Genomic DNA, 25,222 nt, shown 5'->3' with positions numbered 1-25,222 from the left:
CCGGGCGCCCCCCGGGCCCCGCGCCGGCCTCCGTGTCCGTCTCCACGTGGCTCAGCTCGCTCCGCTCGTCGTCCGCCTCGTCCCCCGCGCCCGGCCGCCGGCCCCCGGCGCCCGAGCACACGCTGCGGTCCATGGTGGACAGGGTGGAGTAGCCCGAGACGATGGAGCGCGTGTCCGCGGCCGGTCGCTCGTCCGGCGCCGCCGGGGGGCTGAGGCGCCCCGGGGCCTCGGAGGCGGCTGCGCCCGGCAGCGGCCCCTCCGGCTGGTCCCGCGCCCCAGGCGCCGGCGCCCCCGCCTCGGGCTTGTGCGCCTCCTGCTCCGAGTCGTCGTCGGTGCTGCTGCCCAGTCCCCGCGCCTCCCGCCGCTTCTTCCGCTTGCGGTTGACCGCCGAGATGAAGGAGATCGCCAGCATCTCCCGGGCGTACGGCTCCTTCTTGGGGGCCCACGAGCCCTGCGCGGGAGACAGGTCAGCATGCAGGAGGCGCCCCCGCACCGCGGCAGGTCCCAAGCCGGCCCCGCTCCCCCCCTCCCCCACTCCCCGGGGCCGGCGTCCTAAGCCCTTCCTCCCTGATGGCTGTCCCAGTGGGAGCGTCCCTACCCAGCCGGGAGCCGGCGGACGCGGCCCCCCTCAATATCCCAGTCCCCTCCGTACCCACTCTGGTCTCAATCCAGACTCTCGGCTCCTTCCTGTGAGCTGGGGCCTGGTCCCTCACCTCCGCCCCAACTTCCACTCCATTCCCCAAGCCCAGCGCTACATTAATCCTTGCAGACACAGCTCTGGTGATAATAGCCTCTCAACAGTGAATACACTTGATAGTTTGAACCCATTTTATATATACCAGCCCGGGTTATAATCACCAGAGCCTGGCAGGGACGTCCCTCCCCCCATGGCTTCTACCCCCTCCATCTCCACTCACTCCCACCTGGGAAACCTGCCTTTCCACCTAGGCAGTAGGTATGGGCCTCTCCAGGGCAACCCGCCCAAGTTCACTTCCCCTTCCCACACTACAGCCCACTGCATTTCAGCCATCCCACCGGGGCCCCCACCCACAGTCCCCAACCCCACATCAATCTGGCCGGCTCGGCTGCCAGAAGTGGCTACCCAGTTCTGAACAATCTGAGCGATCGGATTGAAGGCGCCCCAAACAGTGATTTCCAACCCCACGCGGGGCAACTTCCTGCTGCACTGTCACGGCTAAGTCCTGTGAGTGTTTTCTGGTCCTGTCCTTCTGTGATGCCCCAGCAGAGCCCTCGGTGACCCTCACGGGCCAACACCAAACTATCTCTTGAGCTCCAGAACTCTTCTTCCAATGGCAAGTCCATCTCTAGCAAAGTGTGGGCACCTGAAACTCACCTATCTACAACTACTACACTAGGCTCCCTACACCTGCCCCAAACGACCTGCATTCATGTTCCCCACCTTCAGGTGGTTCCCTGCCTCCTTCTCCTTCCCTGCTGCTTCTCAGTTTTCCTGAAGTGACTCCCAAAGCCAGCTCATCCTCACCATCCTCTGTCCAGGCCCTTGCTCTGCCTTTTCTGGGTCTTTCTGCCATCTCCTGATAGGGGTCCCTGCCTCCAGCCTTGCCTTACCCCAGTCCCCCCTCCTCTAGAGCAGTCAGTCCTTGTAGGCAAGGCAGGGATCTGATCACCTCCAGACTCTGCAGGGCCCCCCACCTCCCCCAGGATGAAGTCCAGACACAGGGCCCTTTACAACCTGTTGCCCGCTTTGCCAGCCCTCCCTGCCCTAACCGCAACACACCCTTCACTCTGGCGATGCCCACCTGCCACACTGACTTGCCCTGAGCCACCACCGCCCCCTCTCCCTGCCGCCTATGTGCCATATGAGCTCTTAGCCCTCTTCCTAGGCCCAGCTCAAATATGGCATCCTCTGTACAGCCACCTCTCAGCCCTCCCATGGCCCTTTGAAAACACACCTACACCTGTTCTTCTCCCATCGGAATAGCTCTGTTTCCACATCATCTGTATCACACTCAGAGTTCCTTGAGAGCAAGGTCTGTGGCCTCTTTGTGTTTGCGTCCATGACTCCTAGTGCAGTGCCCGCACATAACAGGTGCTCACTAAATGTTAAGTGACTGGGGGCGCCTGGGTGGCTCAGTCCGTTGAGCATCCAACTCTTGATTTCGGCTCAGGTCATGATCTCACTCTATGAGTTTAATCTCAGCTTCGGGCTCTACACTGACAGTACAGAGCCTGCTTGGGATTCTCTCTTTCCTTCGCTCTCTGCCCCGTGCCCCCCCCCCCCCACATACAAACATACATATATAAATGTTAAGTGAATGGACAAATGGGTGAATGCAGTCCCCTCAACACAGAAGGCTGTGCATAAGCACAGGCTGAAACTGGTCCCCCTGCCGGGCTGGAATGACCTGCCCTGTGACCCCTTCTCACAGGTCACCTCCTGTTTCAGCCACGGTATAATAATGGAGACACAGCGATGCCTCGTGTGGCCACCGCATCCTATGTACTCTCTCTCACATCAGCTGGTTCTGAGGAAGCTGAAGCATGTCAGGGAGTCAGGATTCATAGGCATGCGGCTCCTGGGCCACGGCGGTCAGCGCTGCACGGCTCCAGAAGGCAATCCCCGGAGTTGTGCGATCTGGCAGTTCTGCTCTGATCAACCTGAGGCACAGGGTAGCCAGTGCCACGGTCTTTTCTGGCCAGTGCTCTCTGAGGCGCTTGTGAGGCCACTAGGACCATCTGATCAAATTATCCTCTCATCCCAGCTAGTTACAGAAGCAGAGCAGTCATAATGGTCACTTCCAGGAATGTAGAGGTCGGTACATTCACATAAAGGCCAAGGTGTCAGCCCAGGAGAGGCTACGGGAAACCAGGGGGCTAGCAGGAGCGATGGGTGGGCTAGATTCAGGTCAGTATAATGAACTTGCTCCCTGCCGTAGAAGTCTTATGACGGAGTGAGCTCCCCATCCCCCCAGGCACACTGCCTGTCAGGCACACTGGGCTCGCTGGGACCTGGCCAGTGCTTAGAGACCCGGACAGACATGAGTCCAGTTCAATCACCAGAGTTTAGTGATTTCACCCACTACCATGAACAGAATTGTGTCCCCTTCCTCAAATTCGTATGCTGACGCCCTACCCCTCAGTGGGATAGTATTTGGAGATGGGGCCTTTGGGAGGTAATGAGGTCATGCCCTTGTGGTGGCATTAGTGCTCTTATAAAAAGAGACACCGGAGAGCTTTCTCTATTGTAATCTCTCTTTGCTGTATGAGGACACAGCAGGAAGGCGGCCATGTACAAGACAGAAAGAGACCTCTCACCAGAAACTGACCATGCTGACCCCTTGATCTTGGACATCTAGCCTCAAGAACTGTGAGAAAAAATGGGGCGCCTGGGCGGCTCAGTCGGTGAAGCGTCCGACTTCAGCTCAGGTCATGATCTCACAGTTCATGAGTTCGAGCCCCGAGTCGAGCTCTGTGCTGACAGCTCAGAGCCCGGAGCCTGCTTCGGATTCTGTGTCTCCCTGTCTCTGCCCCTGGCCCGCTCTCGAGAGACATTCGGTCTCTGTCTCTCTCAAAAGTAAATAAACATGAAAAAATATATGATAATAAAAGAACTGTGAGAAAAGAAATTTCTCTCGTTTAAGCCATCCAGTCTGTGGCATTTTGTTATGGCAGGCCAGAGCTAAGACACCAACCCCCTTGGCCATCAAGCTCTACATCCTTGCCTAATGGGTTCTGTCTCGGAGGGCAGGCCCTGGACGGCGAGTAGCTGGCTGTGAGAGCTGGTTCAAAACACCAGCTTCAGGCTCATTGATTTTCTCAGTTGTTTTCAATTTCATTGATTTATCCTCTTATCCTTGTTATTTCCTGCCTTCTGCCTGCTTTGGGCCCTCCAAAAAGAATATTAAGTACAGCAGACATACTTGTGGTTATAAGAAGAGATATTACACTTCATTGACAGGTGAGCAGCTGAGGATCAGAAAGGGGTTAAACAACTTCCCTGATGTCCTGAAGCTAAGTGGTGGAGGCAGGACTCAGACCCAGGACTGTCTGTGCTTTTTTTTTTTTTTTTTTTTTTTTAATTTTTAAATTATTTATTTTGAGAGAGCGGGCGAGTGGGGGGAGGGGCAGAGAGAGAGGGAGACAGAGAATCCCAAGCTGGTGCTAACAGCACGGAACCCAACATGGGCCTCGATCTCATGAGCCGTGAGATCATGACCTGAGCCGAAATCAAGAGTCGGACCCTTAACCGACCGAGCCACCCAGGCGCCGCAGACTGTGCGCTTTTAGCCACTGGGAACACTGCCCCTGGCCACCTGGCCACCTAACTCCCAGGCCGGATCCTTCTATTCCACCAGATGCCTCACCCAGCACGGCCACGGTGAGTGACTTCTCTGCTTACCACGGTACGCACAGTACCTCCTGCTTTCCTTCCCTGTGACCAGCAACTTTCTCAGCATCCAGCGGCAATTCTCCCCATTCCCTTGGCCAAAATCAAGAAGTGGGACGGCTTAAGCAGGGAGAAAGCTTCAGAATTGCTTTGGCACTTACCTTGGACTTGGCTGGACTGCAGGTGGTAGAATCTGTTGGTGAGAGAGAGAAATACAAAGGAAAGTTAAATCGGGGCAGGAGAAGGCTGCCTTGTGCACACGATTCCCTCTCCCCGGAGGCTTCAGGAACCAGGGAGATCAGACACCTGAGCTCTCCCCAGGTGTTGGGAGTGTGATGGGCTTCTGGTGTCATTTCCCATGGCCCAGGGACGGTATTGATGGCAATCACCACTTCCTTTCGAGGTAGGAAGTGACGTCAGGCTGCCAGTTGTGAGACCCTCATTTGTCAGGGTCAAGGGCAAGGAGGGCTTCTCTTTGGGCCTAGGTCCTCTCCCCTCCCCTCCTGTCCCTGTTACTCTGAAGCACTAGAGAGAAAATGCCAAATATCAGACGCAGTCCACGGAAACCACAATGAAACACAGCGAATCACAGATGCTCTGGGGAAATGGAGACCACACAGTGCACAGACAAGGGGGCGCCCTACCTCCACCCTCACCACCCCCCCCCCCCCACTTCTGGGACAGGAGGAAGAAGAGGGACCCTGTGAATGATGGCGTCGAGGGGCAGACACCAAGTAGGTGGGACCCAGGAGGCAGAGCGCGCTGGTGACTAGGGCCTTGATAGGCTCTGCCTCCAGACTCCTCGTCCATCTGCCTTCCCGGGGGCAAGGCCCTGTTTATCACCAGAGTTACGAGAACGAGTAAAATCATTACATCAGTAGGACTGGGGTCCCGCTCCTTTAAGATCACTGGGGGTGGAGAAGGAACCACAACCAAATCCTGGCAGTGTCCTCTCCAGGACCGGGGAGGGGGTAGGCTGATCTAAGGACCTCCCGGGGTCTGACGGGGCAGTGGGCAGGCACAGTTAATCCACACTCTCTGGCAAGCAAGTGAGTCCTCCTCCCCACCCCTCCCCTGCACACGGTGAGAGGAGCAGATGGCCAACCACACAGTGACACACACGAGGCAGGGGAGCGGCAGCAGGTGATTAGAAGAAACAGGGGGCTCCTCTCTGCCATCCCCACCCACCTTGTCCCCTGGCTCCCTCCTCAGCCTGCCTCTTGTAACTAGGGGTGCTGCGCTAGGCCTCTGTCAGAGACAGGAGCCGTCAGAATACGAAGGGCGGCCCGCCCACAGGGCGGGAGAAGTTAATGCCTTGGGCCGAGGGGCTGCTCTGGGCTGCTCTGCTACGAGAGTCTACGGCCCTGAAACAGGACTTAGGGGCTGAGTGACCAGGGGCTCTGGTTTCAGAAGCGGGAAGAGTCAGCCCTCGGAGCCCACCACGGCAGGAGCTGCAGTTATAGAGAGGCTTCTGAGGGTGACATCACTCGTGTCCCGACAGGCTGGGTCCCCCTACCAGCCAAGCCTCCCCCTGTCCAGATAACCGGAGGTGACCGGGTTCAGCACAGAGAAAAGCCCAGAGTCTGGGGACCGCAGCAGAGGTGAGGGAGCAGTCATGCATGCGGTGCCCAGACTTCCCGGCAAGGGGACAGGATCTGGCTCCGACAAATGCCTCCTTCCTCCTGAGAAGGGGCTTTCAGATGGGAGGGCTAGGGTGGGAGTATGTTGTTCACAAGCGGGGGTAGCCGGTATGTCAAGGGTGAGGTGCTCACAGCCCGGGACCTTTCTGCCTGCCCCTCGGGCCTGCCCAGCCTTCTTATAATCACCCGCCACTGTTAGTGACCGAGGCCGCAAATGCCACACTGTACCCTTTAAATCTCCAACAGGTCCGCTGGAGGAGGGGAAGGGGAGAAGAGAGAGGCAGGGTTCAGGGGCGGGAGGAGAGCACAGGGAGAAGAGAGAAGGGGGCAGAGGGGTGCAAGGAGAAAAGGAAGAAAAATTAAAAAGAGGAACATGCCCAGAAGGACACAGCCCATGAGAAATAAAAAGCTCAGGAAGGAAACCAGTGAAGGAGGGCGAACAAAGCCCCTACCCAGCCCGGGGAGGGGCAGCTGAGCAGACAAGGAAGCGGGCCCACAGGCAAGCCAGACCTCCCCAGAGTGGAGAAGGCCCTGCCACAGCCCGGGTCTCTGTGGTGGGGGCAGGGAAGGGCCCCGCTGGGGCAGAGCAGGGAAGCTGGGTGTCTGGCCAGGCATCTGGGACCCTTGGGAATGCGAATCCCACCCCCACTCCCACCCATTCCCAAGCCCCTGCACTCACCTGAACCTGGGTCACCAGGGGGCACTGTCCTGCCAATGTTAGGCAGGAGGTACTCAATGTTGGGCACTGACTGAGGCTCCTTGTCATCCACAGGAGTCTGCAAACAGGAGGAGGGTCAGCCAGCATGTCCTCAGATGGCTGGACCGTGGATCCCGCAAAACGGGGTAACCTGAGGCAGGGCCCATGACTCCTCCATCAGATTGGGGCTCACCAACTCCTCCATCAGATTGGGTCTCTCTCATCAGTCAGGCACTCTTGAAGGCAGGTCCTACACGTATCCCATTAGACTGTTTTGTGCCTTCTCCAACACCTTGACTGAACCCCAAAGGCTGGAGCTGTGTCTCCACCATCAGACTGGATCTTTCTAAGATCTATATCCTCCACATAAGACTGGAAGGTGGAGTCTGCCTTTGCTACTGGACTCAGTTTCATTAGAGTGGCTTATACCTCCCCCCTTAGACTGGGGACTCATGAAGGCAAGGATCGTGTCTCCCATTAGACTGGAGGCTCCTGAGAAGAGGGCCTATGTTTCCTCCATCAGACTGGGAAGCCCCAAGGGCAGGGACCTTCCCCTGCTTGAGTCTTACTGCCTGCCTCCTCCCGGCCCCCAAACTGAGATGCAGGCCCACCTCAGACCAGACCCACTCCACCCTCCCTCTGCATCACTTACTCTCTCTCCCTTGTCCTCGTCATCGCTGAAGAACCAGTCTGACTGCAGAGGAGACAAAAGGAAGTGGTGAAACTCAGCGTGGGAAGGGGCTGAGGGAAGACGGAGACACGGGCTCTGGACCTGCACAGTCCAGAGGACTCCACTCAAACGTCATATGGAATGGGGCAGGAGAAGTCCTCCCTCTTCTCAACAACCCCCAGGCTGGCCTGGTCACTGGATGTTCCCAAGGGAACATGGATTCCCAGGACCAAACCCCACAGACTACGAGAAACCCTCGGGGAGAGAAAAGGCTGGACCCCAGTGCTGGAGGGAAATGCAGCCCGGAATGGGAAGGGCTGAGGATTGATGGAGGGCCAGTTCAGGAAAAGCTTCTCCGCCTGTTTTTCACTAGATATTGTCCAGAACACATCTCTGGGGCTCGCTCCCAACCGCAAGCCAGAAGCGGGGACAGCAGTGCCATCTAGCGCAGGCTGGGTCCACTGCAGAGAGAAGGCCCACCTGTTGCGGCAGCCAGAAGAGCCCTGGGCACCACATTAGCTACTGGGGTGGCCACTCTCTCCCCCAGCCAGAAGACAGAAGTGCCGGGAGGGAAATGTTAGGAGGTTCCCTGAGGGGCAGGCAGGAAAGAGTTTTCACATAAATGCCAAACAGGATAGAAAATAAAGTAAAAATCTGATTCGTAAGTATGTTTTGTGAAATCTGAGAAACTTAAAGATAAAACCCTAAAAGTTTTCTGGAGAAAAAAAAAAAAAGGTTGCTTACAAACGAGCATCAGCTGTAACTAGAACTTTCAGCAGCAGCAGCAGACATAAGAAGATAAGTAGTATTTTCCTGTATTGCTGGATTAGAAACGCAGGAATTTTGAGCCTAGAATTTTATACCCTGCTAAACTCTCAGTTGAGTGTGAACGAAAGCTACTTGAAGACATCAGAAAGCTTGCTGCACAAAGATTCTCTTAACTGTGTATATGAGCACAGTTAAGAAATGACCCCGGGGTGGAGTGACCAGCTCGGAGAGGTCAGGATGAATGTCCACGGTCGATCCAAGCAAGGATACTCATATACACGTACAATTGTACACACACAAAGCATATCCATGACACTGTGGATTTCGAACACAGAGGGAGAAACCGGTGATGGGTGACAGTACACTAAGGCACTTGGTTTTTAGATGTGGTGGAAGGAAGACAATGGATATTGATGAGCTTTAGGAATAATCAGTGAGAGTGAAGCATAAGTATGGGCTGTTATAATTGTATAATTAAACACAGATTGGGCTTTATACATTGTGTAATTTTTCTTTTTTTTAATTTATTTTGAGAGAGCGAGAGAGAGCATGGGAGGGGCAGAGAGAGGGAGAGACAGAATCCCAAGCAGGCTCCACACGCTGTCAGCACTCGGGGCTTTAACTCATGAACCGTGAGATCATGACCTGAGCAGAGATCAAGCTGGATGCTTAACCAAGCAGCCACCCAGGCTCCCCTAAATTATGTCATTTTCATATCAGGAAAACAAAAATCAATCCATCGAAAGCAAGGTAGGACAGATGGAAAAGAAATAAAATGAAAATGGGGTAAACAAAAAACGACACTTAAGATGGCAGAGAGAAGTCCCAACAACACAGAAATTAGAATCAAGGAGTTAAGCTCACTGGTCGAAAGTTAACACACACAGAATATCAGGGGCACCTGGCTGGCTCAGTTGCAAGTGTGCAACTCGATCTCAGACTCATGAGTTCGAGCCCCACATTGGGCATTACTTAAAAAAAAAAATACTGTTTGTTAAAAAATAAATAAATACGATAAGACAGGGAACATGGATTGAAAGGATACGTATTACCCAATCAGACTGGGTAATTATGGCGGGAGCAAACTGGGGTCAGGGATGAAGGGGGAAACAAGGAGACTTGCAGGTTGATTATGACCATGTGCCATGAACCTCAGTTATTATTCGCCACAATCTGGCATATTATTAACTCAAATAAGTGGCAAAGGAGAGCAACGAGAAAGAGAAGAGAGGATAAGAAATGATGCAAGATCGAAAGTCAGTCTTCTCGGGCTCAAGTCCACCTCGGGTAAATGACTTCTTTGAGTCTATTTACTTATCTGTAAAATGGGCATAACAGGAGTATCTACTTCTAAAATTGTGGTGAGAAGGAAAATGAAATCCGGTATGGCTATTATAAGAAACTAGAAATACCAAGTGTTGATGAGGATGTGGGGAAAAGGGAACTGTCACACAGTGTTGGTGGGAATGTAAATTGGTGCAGCCACTACGGAAACCAGCATGGCGGTTCCTCAAAAAATTAAAAATAGAACTACCCTACGATCCAGGAATGTCTGGGTGGCTCAGTCAGTTAAGCATCCGACCCTTGACCTCTGCTCAGGTCCATGACCTCACAGTTCGTGGGTTCCAGTCGCGAGTCAGTCTCTGCACGGACAGCGTGGAGCCTACTTGGGATTCTCTCTCTCTGTCTCTCTCTCTCTCTCTCTCAAAATAAACAAATACACTTAAAAAAAAAAAAGAGCTACCCTATAATCTAGCAATTCTGCTTCTGGGTATTTTTCTGAAGAAAACAAAAACACCAAGGAGAGATATCTGCACCCTTTTGTTCATTGCAGCACATTATCTACAACAACTAAGACACGGAAGTGGCCTGAGTGCCCACTGATGGAGGAATGGGTCAAGAAGATGTGGCGTGTATATAAAATGGAATACAACTCAGCCACTGAAAGAAGGAAATCTTGCCATCTGTGACCACATGGATGGCCCCTGAAGGTACCACGTATGCTAAATGAAACAAGTCACACAGAGAAAGACAAATACCGTATGATCTCACAGGTGGAATCTAAAACAAACAGACGCGATCCAGGCTCATAGGTAACAGAAAACAGGCTGGGGTGGGGCCGGGAGTGGGGGGTGGGCAAAGCGGGTGAAGGGGGTCAAAAGGTACAAACTTCCAGTTGCAAAATAAATAAGTCGCGGGGACGTAGCCTAGAGCATGATGACTGTGGTTAACAATACTGCATTGTGTTTTTGAAAGTTACTAAGAGAACAAGACTGAAAAATTCTCATGGCCAGAAAAACAATTGTAACTATGTATGGTGACGGTATATGTATAGCGCTGATCATCTCACCGGATATATACAAATACTGAATGGTCGTGTTGTTACACGTGAAACTAATCTCATGTCAATTATACCCTCCGCTTAAACATTTCAAAAATAATGAAATACCGTGTGTAAAATATTTAGTACAACACATTGCTAATGTACAATGAATGTTAGCCATCATTAAGAAAAAGTGCAGTCCCCAGAGACAGGCTGAATAGAGGAAGCCCTAAGAAGCCCAGCCTTTAATTCGGTTTGGAGGTACCCAAAAGTGCTGTGGGAGCCCAGAAGCTTCCGGGTAGCCCAGAGTTTTCTGGAAGAATTCACGCTAGCTGGTGCCACCCTGCTTTTGCACATCCCTGTGCCTGGAACGCTTTCTCCCTGCTCTGAATGGCTAAATTCCTCCGGGTGTCGTAAGACAGTTAAACTCGCCCCTGACTACGCTCCCAGCCCTACAGCCGGGGCAGGGTTAGGTCCTTCCATGGGCTTCCCTGGCGATAGCCCAGAGAATGAAGAAATGACATCTTCACTGAGGCACTGCTCCTTCACAGCAGGGCCTGGGTTCCAGTCACCTCTGCATCCCAGCACCTGAACCTGCCTCTGGCATGCCGATGAGGTCAATAATGGTGGTCGCTAATTCATATGACACCTCTTACCCGCTAAGTGGCATTTTAACTGCTTCACGGACATTAACGCATGTAACCCTCACAATTACCGTGTGAGGTGAGCATTATTAGCATCTCCACTTTACAGATGAGGAAACTGAGGCAAAAAGAGGGTAAGTCCCTTGTTCAAGGCCCCACAGCATGTAAGGAGCAGAGCCAGAGTTGAACTTCAAGCAGGCGGGCTCCAGAGCCAGTGCCCTCAACTGCTACCTCAGCGGTTCTCAAGCGGGGTGCCTCTGCCTCCCGTCCCCTGGGGGGGGGGGGCATTTGGGAAAGTCGGCAGACATTTTCAGTTGTCATGACTGGAGGGAGGCTCCTGGCATCTAGCCAGAGATGTTGCTAACCATCCTGCGCTACACAGGACAGAGCCCCACAAAGAATCATCTGGCCCCAAAGGTCACTAGTGCGGAGGCTGAGAGATCCCGGTGTATGCAGAGCGGCAATCACGTTCGAACAAATGCCTTGACGTGGTCTTTGGGTTGCAGCTGACTTAGTAAACATGGGAATGAGCTGGTTGGTGACTTGCCACTGGGAGGACAGGAGCCCCGGGTAGGGAGGCCAGGTGATGGCCGCAAAGTCACCCCTGACCTGCAGCCATCCGCTGACGGGCCAGGGGCTCAGAGCCAGAGTCAGAGAAGTCTCTGCCGAGGTCCGATCCTGTCTGGGCCCGCAACTCCAGGGGCTCCGGGGGCCACGTGTTAGACTGGGGAGCTGAAATTTTCCAAGGGGTAAGTTTTCCCAGACTAAGGGAAATGTTGGAATGAGAACAGGCTTTGACGTTCCCTCCCAAGGCTCAGAGCCCTGACCACCCAGTGGAGGAAGGAAATAAGCGGGCAAGGCCAGTCGGCGTGACCAAAGTCTACCCCACTGCCTCACGTCACTGACCCTGGCCGGCCAAGCCAGCTCTAGGATGGACCCCGGAATCTGGCCTCCCAGCAGGGGCCGAGGAAAGCACCAACTTTGGTCAGACAAAGCTGGCTTACAATCCTGGGGCTGCCACTTAATAAGCTGCGTGACTTTGAGCAAGTCACTTTGCTTTTCTGAGCACCGGTTTCCTCATCTGTAAAATGGGAGTAACATGGCCTGGTTTCCCTTCCCTAAAGTATCTGTGACGTTGCAGACGCTGAGGACCCCATTCCGCTGGCCAGCTGCCGGTCTTATTTCTCCTGGCAGGAGGGGGTCGGGTTCCATCCACAGGCAGATTTGGAAATGGGAAATCTGTGATTTTTTTTTTTTTTCTTGAAAATCTATAGGATTTATAAAAGCATCCCTTAGGGCCCCAGAAGGGGGCAGCGCTGCCCTGAGTTTGGCTCTAGAGGACCAAGGCCTCCTGCGCCCTCTGCTGGCCGCTCTAGGTTCTCATCCCATCCTGGACAATAACTAGACTCCTTAGACACAACAGGGCTTGTGGTGCTTCTAGGAGCCATGAGAAGGGGGGAGACCAGCCCAAGACATACAGAGGACAAGTGCAGGATCCTGTCTTAGCCCTTGCTCCGCCCTGCCTCATCTGCGTCCCCTCCCCGGGCATCACCATTTGCTCCCCAAGCCTCAGTGGGGTGGCAAGGCAGAGCTCTGCCCCTGCTCCCTACACCCGTCTGCGTGTTTCTACAAGGACACTTTTCCTGGGGCCCCCTTCTGAACGTGCCCCTGCATTCACCCCTTGGCTGTCCAACCCAGCCGCACTTTCCCTGACCATCCTCTGCCCTCTGACCCTCACCCTCATCTTAGAAGCTCAGGGGCCTCCTGATTCTCCTGCTGGGAATGGAACATCCTAGAAAGACAGGGATTCTAGGATCCATTCCTGTTTGGTCCGGAAACGCAGCCCATCGCTTCGGAAGGGCATGTGCCATCCCAGGAGCATTTGCTGAAGCTGCCTCATCCTCCACTAAGCACATCCGCCCAGGCAAGCAGGAGCGAAATGCCCAGGGGGACATGGCCTCGGCCTGGAGTGGCTGCTTACGTGCTGGATCAGCGTCTCCACGATCTTATAGCGATCAGGCATGTGGGTCACCATGTCCGCCATGTTGTCCTCAGACGTCCTCACCAGCGTCGGCCCGAAGACCAGGGCCAGGTTCCTGGGCTCCATCTGGGCAGGGGAGGAAAGCAGGTCAGCATCAACACTCCATGAGCTCTGACCTCCAGTCCCCCAGACCTCCCTCACCCCAGGCCCCTCAGGCCCAAGGCCCATCCTGAGCTATGCCTGGCTTAGGGGACGGACACCTCCTTGCTGGGTAAGGCAATGCCTCGCAAGTAGAGTACAGGCCAGATTTCAGCCTCGCTCATCCCCAGGCCTAGCAGCCGAGAGCAGTGCCCAGCCTGCTCACCCATACCGTGCTGACAGTGACAGATGCCAGAATAGGGACCTGCTGGAGGTTCTAAGGGTATTTTAAAACTGGGAGCATTCCTATAGCTCCATTCATTTTTGCAGAACCAGAAAATACAGAGGTCTGATTAGACAAACACAATGTGGCATGAGAGACTGGTTTAGTCTGTAGAGTGAGCAACGCTTGATTTTAAGGTTATGAGTTCGAGCCCCGTGTTGGGTGTAGAGATTACTTAAAATATTTTTTTTTTTTAAAGAAAAAAGAAAGAAAGAAAGAAAGAAAGAAAGAAAGAAAGAAAGAAAGAAAAATGCAATGCAAGGGATTTGAGCTAAATCCAAGGATAGATTTCCATCAGACACAGAGGGACTGTGGCTCTCTGCCTCTGCGATACCCTTCAGAAACTCCGGAGATGGCTCTCCGGGGAAGAAGCACTGGCTGGCATGGAAGGGTGGGGTGGGACAGAGTGACTACGGAGGAGGGTGTGCCTAGAGGGCCTTGGGATTATCTGACCTGGAAGAGTCTAGAATATGCTGAAAGGACCCTATATGCCTCCTTCCCCCACATTCCACGCCAGAGTCCCCCCACCTTGTTTTTCTCCGAGTGGTCAGCAATGGTCTTCAGATGGCCCACGAGGAATTTGAGAGTCTCATAGTAGTGTCCTGGGAGATCCCGGATCTGGGCGGGAGCGAGAAGGGGCATGGGGCTGTGATGGCCTCCCCACCTCCCCAGCACACCCCACAGGGGCTCCCACCGCCATACCTCCGGAGTCTGGAAACCACCCTCTAGCCAGCCCCCTTGGAGAGATGGAGAAACGGAGGCCCAGAGCGGAGAAGGGCATCTCCAAGGTCACAGAGGGAAGTGGCGGCACTGGGCTCCAGGCCTTACCAGCTTCCGGAGTGTCTTCATCCGCTCCCTCGAGTCTTCGATGCGATTGGCCTCAATGAAGTCATTGTATTTGTCTAGAACACAGTGCAGACTCTTTAGAGAGGTGGGAGGCAGTCCCTTCTCCCACTCTCACGGTGCTTCCAAGCTGAGGAGGCCCAGGCTGCTCCAGCTCAGCGTCGGTGGTGGTGGGGGGGGGGGGGGGTGCTCCATGACCTTGCGTCTATGTGACCAAACCCACTACAGCTGCACTTGCACTCAGGGGCGCGCCAGACCTGGGGCAGCCCAGGTGTGTTTGGGAAGAAGCAAGACCTGAGCTGCACGTGGATACTGGAAAAGTGGTCCTCGTCCCAGGCTCTGGGACAAGGACACCACAAGGTCAGAAGAGGTTACCTAGAAAAGCGGGAGGGGCCCTTTCAGCCTCCAGACGCCCACACCACCTGTGTCAAAATGCCCCCCAACTCCCTTCAGAAGAAGTGCATGGGGAACTTTAAAACATGGAACAGGCTAAGTTTATTCTGAAACTCATCTGACGAGTAGATGCATAAGGAGAGCGGAGAACAGTCTGTAAAGGAAGAATCACGAGGGAGGGCTTGTCCTATCCGATACTGAAACGCGCTAAAAAGATAGCATAGCTTCAGCAGCCTGGGCCTCACGGGGGAGGCTGGCCAAGGACAAGGACACAGAAAGGAGGGGAACAGGCCACGTGGATCTTTACTATGTGATAAAGGCAGCGTTTCAAATCAGTGCGGAAGGATGGAGGGGTCAATAAATGTCCCTGGGACAATTAGCTATCTTGTTGGGGGAACAAAAATCCATTTCCAGCCCACATAATAATACACAAACATGTGTGATTGCATTAGAGAGCCAAATGTCAAAGTTGCTAAAATCTTGGGAAAACCAAGAAGACGTCTTTACAACCATAAGGCCTTCCTAAACACGAGATGCAAGATCCATTAAAGATTAACAGCTTTGACTACACTTAATTGTTTTCAATTTCTGCCCTGAACAGTTAATAGGCAAACGGCAGACCGAGAGCAAATCTCCGCAAAAACTAGCAAAGGGTTAATACCCATAATACACAAGAGCTTGTCTCGTACAAACCGATACCAAAAAAGACAAACAGCCCAATAGGAAAATGGGCACACGGTCTGAACAGGAAATGAGAGGAAACAGAAAAGGCCAATAAACTAATGAAAAGATAGTTAATTTCCCTAATAATGAAAGAAATGAAAATGAAAACATAATGAGATGACATTTCCCTCAACCAATTAAGAGAAGTCTAATAAAATGCTGATAACATCTAGGGTCGATGGGGCCAATTCTCTCCTATGCTGTTGGTCAGAGTATGAACTAGGGCCTTCTTCTCAGAGGGCAGCTTGACATTAGCTTTCAAAAATGTTGACCAGGACTTTGACCTGGAAATTCTACAGTCTAGGAACCCACCTCTAGGACACCGATCTGGGCATGTAGGGACACCTTCAAGGAAAGTCATTGCGACGTGTTTTGTAAGAGCAAAAATTTGAACACAACCTGAATATCCATCAATAGGGGAGTGATTAGGCAAATTATAGTCTATTCCGACTACGAACTACCAGGTGGTTGATTTAAAAGAAGAACGGGGTACAGCTCTTTGTACAGACACGAATGAATCTCAGAATGACAAGCCTCCTTTTGTTAAGAACCGGCGCCCCCCCACCCCCAGGAGTGTGCTGAATCCTGCTCACACCGGCTCCTGAGGGCCAAAGGTGTTCATCTCTTCTGACTCCACGTTGGTGGCAGCTTATCGGTAGCTTGAAATAAGGCACAGTAGGAGTAATTGTACCATGGAGACTACAGATCAAGGCTTTTTTCCCTTGAGAGCCAGATGGCAAACATTTGCCAGCACGCAGGCAAACTCACCCAACTCTAGACCCTATCTATGCATGGTTGTCTCCATCACAGGTGTAAGAGGGTCTGGGAAACAAACAGATCAGCGAACAGTCAAGAGCTGGGCTCTGGAGCCGGAAGCCTGGGGCTGAATCCTGGCTCTGACACTGACAACGTGCGTGACCTTGGGCAAATGATTTAACCTCAGTTTCCTCATCTGTACAGTGGAGATAATAGTACCTACTCCATGGAGTTGTTGTAGGGAGCAGTGCTTGGCACACAGCAAATGCTCAGAAAGGGTCAGGATAGTCTCCAGGGATAGGGACTAGGAGAGTGACAGGCACCTTCGGGTGTTCTTTATTTGCATCTATACTAAGTTTGTTACAAGCCTTGTATTGAAACAAAAACCCAGGGTGCCTGGGTGGCTCAAGCGGTTAAGCCTCAACTTTGGCTCCGGTCCCGAGCTCGCGGTTTATGAGTTCAAGCCCCATGTCGGGTTCTATGCTGACAGCTGGGAGCCTGGAGTCTGCTTTAGATTCTGTGTCTCCCTCTCTCTCTCTCTCTGCCCCTCCCCTGCTCTCTCTCAAAAAAAATAAACACTGGGGCACCTGGTTGGCTCAGTTAGGCATCCGACTTTGGCTTGGGTCATGATCTCACTGTTCCTGAGTTCAAGCCCCACGTCAGGCTCTGTGCTGACAGCTCAGAGCCTGGAGCCTGCTCTGGATTCTGTATCTGCCTCTCTCTCTCTCTGCCCCTCCCCTGCTCACACTCTGTCTCTCTCTGTCTCTCAAAAATAAATGTTAGGGGCGCCTGGGTGGCTCGGTAGGTTAAGCGTCCGACTTCGGCTCAGGTCATGATCTCACGGTCCGTGAGTTCGAGCCCCGCGTCGGGCTCTGTGCTGACCGCTCAGAGCCTGGAGCCTGTTTCAGATTCTGTGTCTCCCTCTCTCTCTGCCCCTCCCCTGTTCATACTCTGTCTCTCTCTGTCTCAAAAATAAATAAACGTTAAAAAAAAAATTTAAAAAAAAAATAAAATAAAATAAAAATAAATGTTAAAACAATTAAATAAATAAATAAGCATTAAAAACAACAACAACAACAAAAACCCAATGAGTAAAGCCAACAAACCCAATAAAACAAAGTGGTCAGAGTGCAGCACAGACAGGTGTCCCTCCTCCTCCCGTCCTCCACTTCCACCCCCACTCACCGTCGGTGAAAAGAGGCTCAGGCAGTTTTCGGAAGAAGGACTTGAGCAGGCTGCTGATCACATTGAGGTCCTGCCAGCGCTGGGGAGAGGGCGAAGAAGTCAGGTCCCAGGCAGGCCCAGCGGGGTACGCAAACCCCATCCCCCCACCCAGGCCCAGCCCAGGTGCCCACGCCTCCATGCTAGTCTAGCCCGGCCCGGCCCTCCCTGGGGTACACCCACACCAAGCTCTGCCCAGACCGGGGAATCTCCGGCCTAAGGAGACTAATCAGGGTGGTGGCGGCAGAACAGCGCCCAGCTAGGTCCTGGCCCCCTGACCGGCTGGCCCCGACCCCTCCCTGCTCCAGCAAGCCCAGTGAGCTCCAGCATTTGCCCACCCACAGCAAGTACTAGGTACCTTCTTTGGTGAAAGCACTATGGGACGGAAGTGAAGGAAACCTCCTTGGTGGTTGGACCTCCTCGGGCCTACTAGCACTCAATCCTGCCTCCCAGGGCTCCCCATTTAGTGGAGAGCCACCCTTGGACCCCCTCTCCTTATCCATGACATAGCAGTCATTCATGCCTGGCACCTGCCTATCTCAGGCCTTTTGCACATGCCAATTCCCTCCCCTAGAAGTTTCCTCCCCTGCCCTTCACAGGCCAGCCTCCTCATCCTACCCAAATGCCATCTCTGCAGAGACTCCTTCCCTGACAGTCACAGCTAACACAGCCACCAATGCCCCTGCTCCTTCATCTGTACAACAGCCCTGACCTTGTTTCTTCCATGGCACTTACCATACTTTGTCACCGTTCTATGTATTTTTTTCCTTCCCTGCCTACCTGCCTGGCAGGACTGTCTGTCCTGTCCTGTCTGCCCTGTCCCCCACTGTGCTCCTATCACCTAGTGAGCTCAGTTAGCCTGGCACCTATATGCCCTAAGTCAGTAGTTCTCAACAGGGGCAGAATCGCACCCCCAGGGACAGAACCCCCTTGGTTTCCACAACCAGAGTCTGGGGATGCTTTTAAACTTTCTGTGATACACAGGACACCTTCCCACAACAAAGAATTATTCTGCAAGGCATCAAGATTGAGAAACCTGGGTTGTTTTTTTTTTAATGTTTACTTATTTTTGAGAGAGAGAGCGCACGCAGGGGAGGGGCAGAGAGAAAGGGACACAGAATCTGAAGCAGGCTCCAGGCTCCAAGCTGTCAGCACAGAGCCCGACACGGGGCTCAAATTCACAAACTGCAAGATCATGACCTAAGCCAAAGTCAGACACTTAAACAACTGAGCCACCCAGGTACCCCAAGAAACCCTGTTTTAAATAAATGGATGGTTGGGGCGCCTGGGTGGCTCAGTTGGTTAAGCATCGACTTCAGCTCGGGTCTGATCTGTTTGTGGGCTCAAGCCCCACATTGGGTTCTGTGCTGACAGCTCAGAGCCTGGAGCCTACTTCGGATTCTGTGTCTCCCTCTCTCTCTAAACTTCCCCCGCTCACAATCTGTCTCTCTCTCTCAAAAATAAATAAACATTAAAAAAAATTTTTTTTTTTTTTAAATAAATGGATTGTTGAATGCAAGAATGAATGAAGCATGGCCGGTCACTGTCCCTTGTGTCCACGAGGGGGCACCACCACCCCGTGCAAAGTCCAGGGTAACAGCCTTGACCGGAAGGGCTCAGAGTAACTCAGGCCCGGAAAACAAGGTAACACCTTCCACAAAGACACGCAGCTCCACAACACACACACTCAGTACAATGGCCCCACACCATCCCACGAACAATACCCTCCCCCTCAGGTTCATCAGGAGTTACGGTCACCCTACCCACAGTACTTAACTTCTAGCGGTCCCCAAGACAGAGGACCGGACTGGTGTCTGAGACAAAACTACACGCCCAGCACACTCTGGGCCCTGACTTGGGTCCGCTGCCCCCCCAGCCCTGGCCATGCTTCTCCCTGGCTAAGCCCCAGCGAATGTGCTTTTGGGCATATCCACCCCAAGCCAGCACAGGGCCCGCCCACCTGCCCCATCACCTCCTGGCTGTTCTCATCTCCCAGCTGCCAAACCCAAGGCTTCTGGACCCCTCCCACGTGCACACATCTGCCACTCATCCCCAGCCTCACCTGAGCCCCCCCTCTCCTCTGTCCCACACGGAGCCTGGCCCTTCACTCCTGCTGCCCACCCTCTGCCCACATCGTCCCACTCTGTGCCCCATCCCTCCATCGTCCCACTCTGTGCCCCAACGCCACCGTGTCCATCCTCCAGTGCACTCTTGGGGACTGCCTGTTTGTGCCATCACCCCAAATCCGGGGGCGGGGGCCTGCCTGACACATCTTCCCTCTCGGGCCCTACTCCCCAGTTTCTGCCAGAGAGATATCACCAGCCCCCAGCTCAAATGTTGGCTCCTCCCTGCACCCCCCTTCCTCCCTCTCATGTGGTCAACTCCTAGAGCTGCTCCCATCTTCCTTATTCCCCTGGGGCCACCGTGTCCTCCTGGCCCCTTGCACTTCCCACATGTCAGCAATTTCTCCCTTGGATGCCCCGCTCTGGGCCTCCCTCATTTGTATCCGTCAGACATAAGCTAAAGCAGACTCCACTCTCATTTATGCCTCCCCAGCTGAAGAACCACTGAAGGCTCCCTATTGTCCCTACTGTCAAGATCAAAGACTTCAGTGGAGCCATCAAAAGCCCTCCACCTCCTGCCCCGGGCCTCATCCTCCCCACTGGCAAGCCCAGGAAGGAGGAATGAAATGGGCCTGTTCTCTGTCTCGACACTCAGACCCTTCTCTGGGATTTTGGAAAATGCCATCGTTCCCAGCCTGGACTGCCTTCTTGTCCACCTGCCCCCTCCCATTCACGCTTCAAAGATTCAAACACTCAAGTCTACCACCTGCTCCGGCCCTCGGCATCTTCTCCTTCCTCATCGCACAATCTGGCCCTTGGTGAGAGAGCAGCCTTCTCCCTTGGCCACTGTCCCACACGTACTTATCTTGTCTCCCCATTTTTTCCCCAAGGGCAGGAAGACGGTCAGGTATCACATAAAGCTTCACTAAATATGTGACTCATGGGACTTCATTGCCCAGATTCCTGGTTTTCCAAAAATCTTTTTCAGCAGAGCCCCTTTTTGCCAGACAGAATCATACGTGAAAACCCAATATGAAAAAAAAAAATGACATTAAAAACAGAACAAAGCAGATTTCTCTAGTTTGAGCAAAGACCAGGGTTCCTGACCTGCTCCCAGCCTCCCACAGCTTTTTGGGGGAATACAGTTTGAGAAACACTGACCCTGCTGCACATTCTTTTTTTTTCACATTAAAATATCTCTTTGTTGGGGCACCTGGGTGGCGCAGTCGGTTAAGCGTCCGACTTCAGCCAGGTCACGATCTCGTGGTCCGTGAGTTCGAGCCCCGCGTCGGGCTCTGGGCTGATGGCTCAGAGCCTGGAGCCTGTTTCCGATTCTGTGTCTCCCTCTCTCTCTGCCCCTCCCCCGTTCATGCTCTGTCTCTCTCTGTCCCCCAAATAAATAAACGTTGAAAAAAAAATTTAAAATATCTCTTTGGGGGGCCCCTGGGTGGCTCAGTCAGTTAATCCTCCGACTTTGGCTCAGGTCACGATCTTGTGGATCTTGTGTGAGTTTGAGCCCCACGTCAGGCTCTGTGCTCACAGCTCAGAGCCTGGAGCCTGCTTCGGATTCTGTGTCTCCCTCCCTCTTTGCCTCTCCCCCATTTGTGTTCTGTCTCTTTCTCTCTCTAAAAATAAATAAAACATTAAAAAAATGTTTTAAATTCTTTTAATATACATTTTGGGGGGGCACCTAGGTGGCTCCGTCAGTTAAACGTCTGGCTCTTGGTTTTGGCTCAGGTCATGATCTCATGGTTTGTAGATTCAAGCCCCACATTGGGCTCTGTGCTGACAGGGCAGAGCCTGCTTGGGATTCTTTCTCTCTGCTCCTCCCCTGCTCATGCTCGCTCTCTCTCAAAATAAATACTTAAAAAAATATATATTTCTTTAGTTTTTTTTTTCCAGCTTTACTGAGATATAACTGACATTTTTTTTTAAGAAGTGAGCTTTTTTTTTTTTTTACAGGAAGTGGAACTTATTGGTGGGCATGAATAGGGAGGGACAGAGCCAAGATTCTCGTGAATGAAGAGCCCAGCAGTTGTCCAAGGGGCCACGATTAGGGATGTATTTGACCCCTAGCCATCTGGGATGAGCCGCTTTTCGGCCACCACGTCTACAAATTCATCCACAATAAACTGAGTAAAGCCCCACTTCTTGGGAATGTGGATCTTCTGGCGGCCAGGGAACTTGAACTTGGCCCTGTGTAGGGCCTCGATCACAGACTCCTTGTTCTGCAACTTGGTACAGATGGACATGATGACTTGGCCGATGCGGACCTTGGCCACCGTGACCGGGGGCTTTCCAAAGGTGCCCCGTCCCCCCACACTGCATACCTGTCTGGAGCCTAGACCGGAGACATGAGGCCAAACCTCAATGTCCACTGGGAAAGGCTGTCCCCAAGGTCCCTTAGGGCAGCCTATACAATCGACAGGCTGCATACACCACCAAGGAGGCTGCTGTTTGCAGCCGTGGCACCCTGGGTCCCCGTGGGGAAAGAGCACAGTCGGCTTAACCGGCTGCTGAGCCTGCTGCAAACTTTTAAGTGTGGCTGTCAGACTGCTTCACGAGCCGGCTTTGTCTCATCTGACCGGCCCCTCCTCTTCCCACGTTGCAACCATTCAAAGTCCTGGCTGCTCCAGAAAATACCACAGGCTCCGCTTCTAAGCCAGGGGTCTGCGGAGCACAGCCTGCGGGTCCAGTCCAGCCTGTGGCCTGGTTTTGTGTGGCCCTGGAGCTAAGAACGGTTTTCACGTGTTTAAAGGACTGAAGAAAAAGAAGGAGGAGGAGGAGGAGACCGCGTGGTAACCAGCACCTAAAACATCTGCTACCTGGTCCTTTACAGAGAAGGCGAGTCGACTGCTGGCAAACCTTCAGGGCCCGCCCCTTCGCCCAGGCCATTCCCTCGGCCTGGAATGCCCTCGCCCGGCTTTCACCGGCGTTTAGTGAACTCTACTCATCCTCAAGGCCCCCAAACTATTGCCTGCGAGCCTCTGCCTCAAGGCTCCCTAGCTACGACTGCACCTGTCAGGCCTCAGCTGGGGGATGCCCATCCCCGGGCCTGGCCCGCAAGGACAGGCCCCGTCTCACCCGTCTTCGTGCCCCGGCCCGCTGCCAGGCACGCTGCAGGGTACAAGGAACACGACAGACACACACACCGCCTCGGCCCCTCCCCGCCTCCACAGACTCCCTGGCTGCACCCACCTCATCCTGTAGGTTGATGTCCCCGGGCCCACGGTTGAGCTGCTCCTGCAGGCTGGACACCACTGCATTGTTACCAGGCACTCGGTAAATGCCCGTGGACTCCAGACCCCGTGCCTCCACGATGCGACAGCACGCAGCCACGATCAAGGGGACCCGCTGGGGATAGGCAGGGCAGACGTGTTAGGAAGGTAAAAGGCAGGATTCCCCACCGGTGAGCCAGAAGAGGGGGGAAGGCCAAGACGGGAGCAGTGCACGGCCGGAGCTGCTGCCTGGGGGCCCCATGCAGGGGAACAGAAGGCCCTCACCGTCTCCGGGCACCAGAGCCTCACCACGGTGGGCACGGGAGCACTGACCGGAGGGTGGGGATTCCGGGCTCTGCCTCAGTTCTGCTGTTCCCTCCCTGGGCTCTGCCCCCCGACAACCCCCACAACCGTGGTGTCTCTAAGATGAGGCGGAGAGCTGGTTCCAAAGTCCCTCACAGCTCTGACCCTCTGTGCCTTGGTCTGCCCCCTTCTCTGCCTGTCCTGGGGTACGGCGGGGGCTCACCTGGTTCTCTATGGCTGGTTGGCACTCCTCCAGTCGGACCCCAAACGCCCTAGGAGCTGCCTTCTTGTTCTTCTTGATGATGTTGATGCCCCATGGGGTTTTGGGAGTGGCAGCACTGTCATCTGGGGTCGGAGAAGGCAGACAAAGTCAGGGTGAGCGGGGGTCGGGGGCAGCAGGGGAGGGGCAGCAGCCACACTTGGTCACACACACCCACCCATGTTTGGACATGTGGGGACTCCATCAGAAAGGCAACTGGAATGCTGAGGGCTGATGGGAAATTATATCCTGAGAGAAGGCCTCAGAGATGAGGGGGTTTATTCCTGAGGAGTCAGCCCTCGGAGGAAAGTAAGGACTTCTATATGGCCTCGAGGGCTAAAACAACAAGGTGGGGGTCGCAGATTCTGATACAACCAAAGAAAAAACTTTCTAATAGTCGAAAGTGTATAAAGAGGGGAAGGGCCGCCTCCAGAGAGGATGAGCCTCCTGCTCCTGAAGGGACACAGGCAGGGACTTGGAGAACACCCAGCTGGGATGTCACGGAGGGAAATCAGGTTCCAGGCCCTTCCAGCCCTAAGACTCTGGAAGCCCCTAGACCCTCACAGGCATACACACACAGACTGACATACCAGGATAATCCTGGCACACATCCAGCCCAACACATGCACACACACACACACACACACACACACACACACACACAAGCCCTTGGCTCCCATGTAGACCCACAGAACTGACCCCCACCCTCCCACATGTGCACACACACATACTGCCCCCTTAGCAGCCACCTTCCTACCCTTGCTCCCTGCTGACTGGTCCTGAGTCCTGAAGCCACGTGCGGTACTCTGTTTGAGGAACTCAGACTTGAGGCCCCCCAGGCCACGAGAGACTTTGGGGGAGGAGTCAGCTTTGGGCCCAGAGCTATGGCTGTGTAGGAAAAGGAGGAGAAGAAAAGTCTTCATCTGGGGTCACCCAACATGCCACCTGCCCCAGCCTCCTACCACTTTAGACCTCCCCTCCATCCCTGACGAATGCCTCCTTGTCCTTCTGGGGACTGGAGGCTCTGCCTACCCACCCACCCACCCCCACCCCCCTAGAGGGTGATTCAGAGGCTGCCTCAGGCCCAGAGGTGGGCCAGGAGGATGACCTCTGTCTGGAGTGCCCCCCGCCTCATGGTCAAGACTATTCGTGAGAGCTGGACCTCACCTTACTTTGCGATAATCATTAAGCTTCTTGCTGATCAGAGCTTGGTTGGCACAGCCGGGGTCCTGGAGGAAAGGAAAGAGAAAGCAGACCCCCTCAGTGCCCACAGCCAGCTAACTCAGGCCTCATCCCTGGCCCCTGCCTCGGCTTCGCCAGCTGGAGGGCTCAGACCCTGGAGCGAGAAAGACCAGGGCTGGACTCCTGAGCACCCCCTCACCAGCTGTGTGACCTAGGTAATCCACTGGCCTCTCTGAGCCTCAGTCTCCTCCACAGTAACAAAGAAGATAACATGGCAACCTCAGGGTTGGGCTGCTGAATTGTGCATGTAGCACTCATCACATTCCTGGCCAGGCACAGAGGAGATGCCCCTACGACTGGCAGCCCTGGCAATAATGGAAGTCACGTGGGACCCCCTGACTGTACCCTGCTGGGGACAGCCCAGCCAGGCCCCCCAGAACAGGGCCACACATTCCAGGTACCTTCCTCCCTACAGTAAGGAAAGACAATGTCCTGAGGGGAGCAGAGCCTGGTTCAACCAAAGGATGTGTCTCTTGTCAGTAAGAGGGTCTGTGGCCCAGAGGCCAGGTGCTGGCACCCCTCTCCCCCTGGCCCACCATCCTCATGGCAGAGACCAGCCCCAGAGCTCAGGACCCCCACAGAGCTGTGTGCACGTGAGCAAAGGCACCTCGGTGCAGGCTCCTGCTGGAGGGGGGCGGGCAAGTGAGACAGAAATGTCAGCCCCGGCTCTGGGCGTGCGGCTGCAGCT

At 53.9% G+C, this 25,222-nt stretch overlaps 2 protein-coding genes and 1 non-coding gene across 3 annotated transcripts in view; all 3 read right to left on the bottom strand.

Annotated features, from left to right (window-relative positions):
* Positions 1-25,222, bottom strand: part of ARHGAP23 (Rho GTPase activating protein 23) — a 76,426-nt gene that overhangs the window by 5,579 nt on the left and 45,625 nt on the right. The window contains exons 13-24 of the mRNA XM_040497894.1: positions 24,460-24,521; positions 24,050-24,180; positions 23,257-23,378; positions 22,711-22,866; positions 17,414-17,492; positions 14,342-14,415; positions 14,042-14,131; positions 13,093-13,218; positions 7,359-7,400; positions 6,689-6,785; positions 4,531-4,562; positions 7-451 (exon numbers count right to left, since the gene is read on the bottom strand). Coding sequence (XP_040353828.1) covers positions 7-451; positions 4,531-4,562; positions 6,689-6,785; positions 7,359-7,400; positions 13,093-13,218; positions 14,042-14,131; positions 14,342-14,415; positions 17,414-17,492; positions 22,711-22,866; positions 23,257-23,378; positions 24,050-24,180; positions 24,460-24,521 — 1,456 coding nt within the window. The remainder of the gene's footprint in view (positions 1-6; positions 452-4,530; positions 4,563-6,688; positions 6,786-7,358; positions 7,401-13,092; positions 13,219-14,041; positions 14,132-14,341; positions 14,416-17,413; positions 17,493-22,710; positions 22,867-23,256; positions 23,379-24,049; positions 24,181-24,459; positions 24,522-25,222) is intronic.
* LOC121044880 (60S ribosomal protein L10-like) lies at positions 21,466-22,678 on the bottom strand. Its single transcript, XM_040497332.1, has one exon. The coding sequence runs from the start codon at positions 21,945-21,947 to the stop codon at positions 21,585-21,587; it is 363 nt and encodes a 120-aa protein (XP_040353266.1). The 5' UTR covers positions 21,948-22,678; the 3' UTR covers positions 21,466-21,584.
* LOC121045213 (small nucleolar RNA SNORA70) lies at positions 21,898-22,031 on the bottom strand. The gene has a single exon (XR_005797640.1). It is a non-coding gene; the product is annotated as a small nucleolar RNA SNORA70 (small nucleolar RNA).

This window comes from Herpailurus yagouaroundi, unplaced genomic scaffold (genome assembly GCF_014898765.1).
Source record: "Herpailurus yagouaroundi ecotype Mexico unplaced genomic scaffold, PumYag 189, whole genome shotgun sequence".
Lineage (NCBI taxonomy): Eukaryota > Metazoa > Chordata > Mammalia > Carnivora > Felidae > Herpailurus > Herpailurus yagouaroundi.
This window is presented reverse-complemented; position numbering and strand designations above follow the sequence as displayed.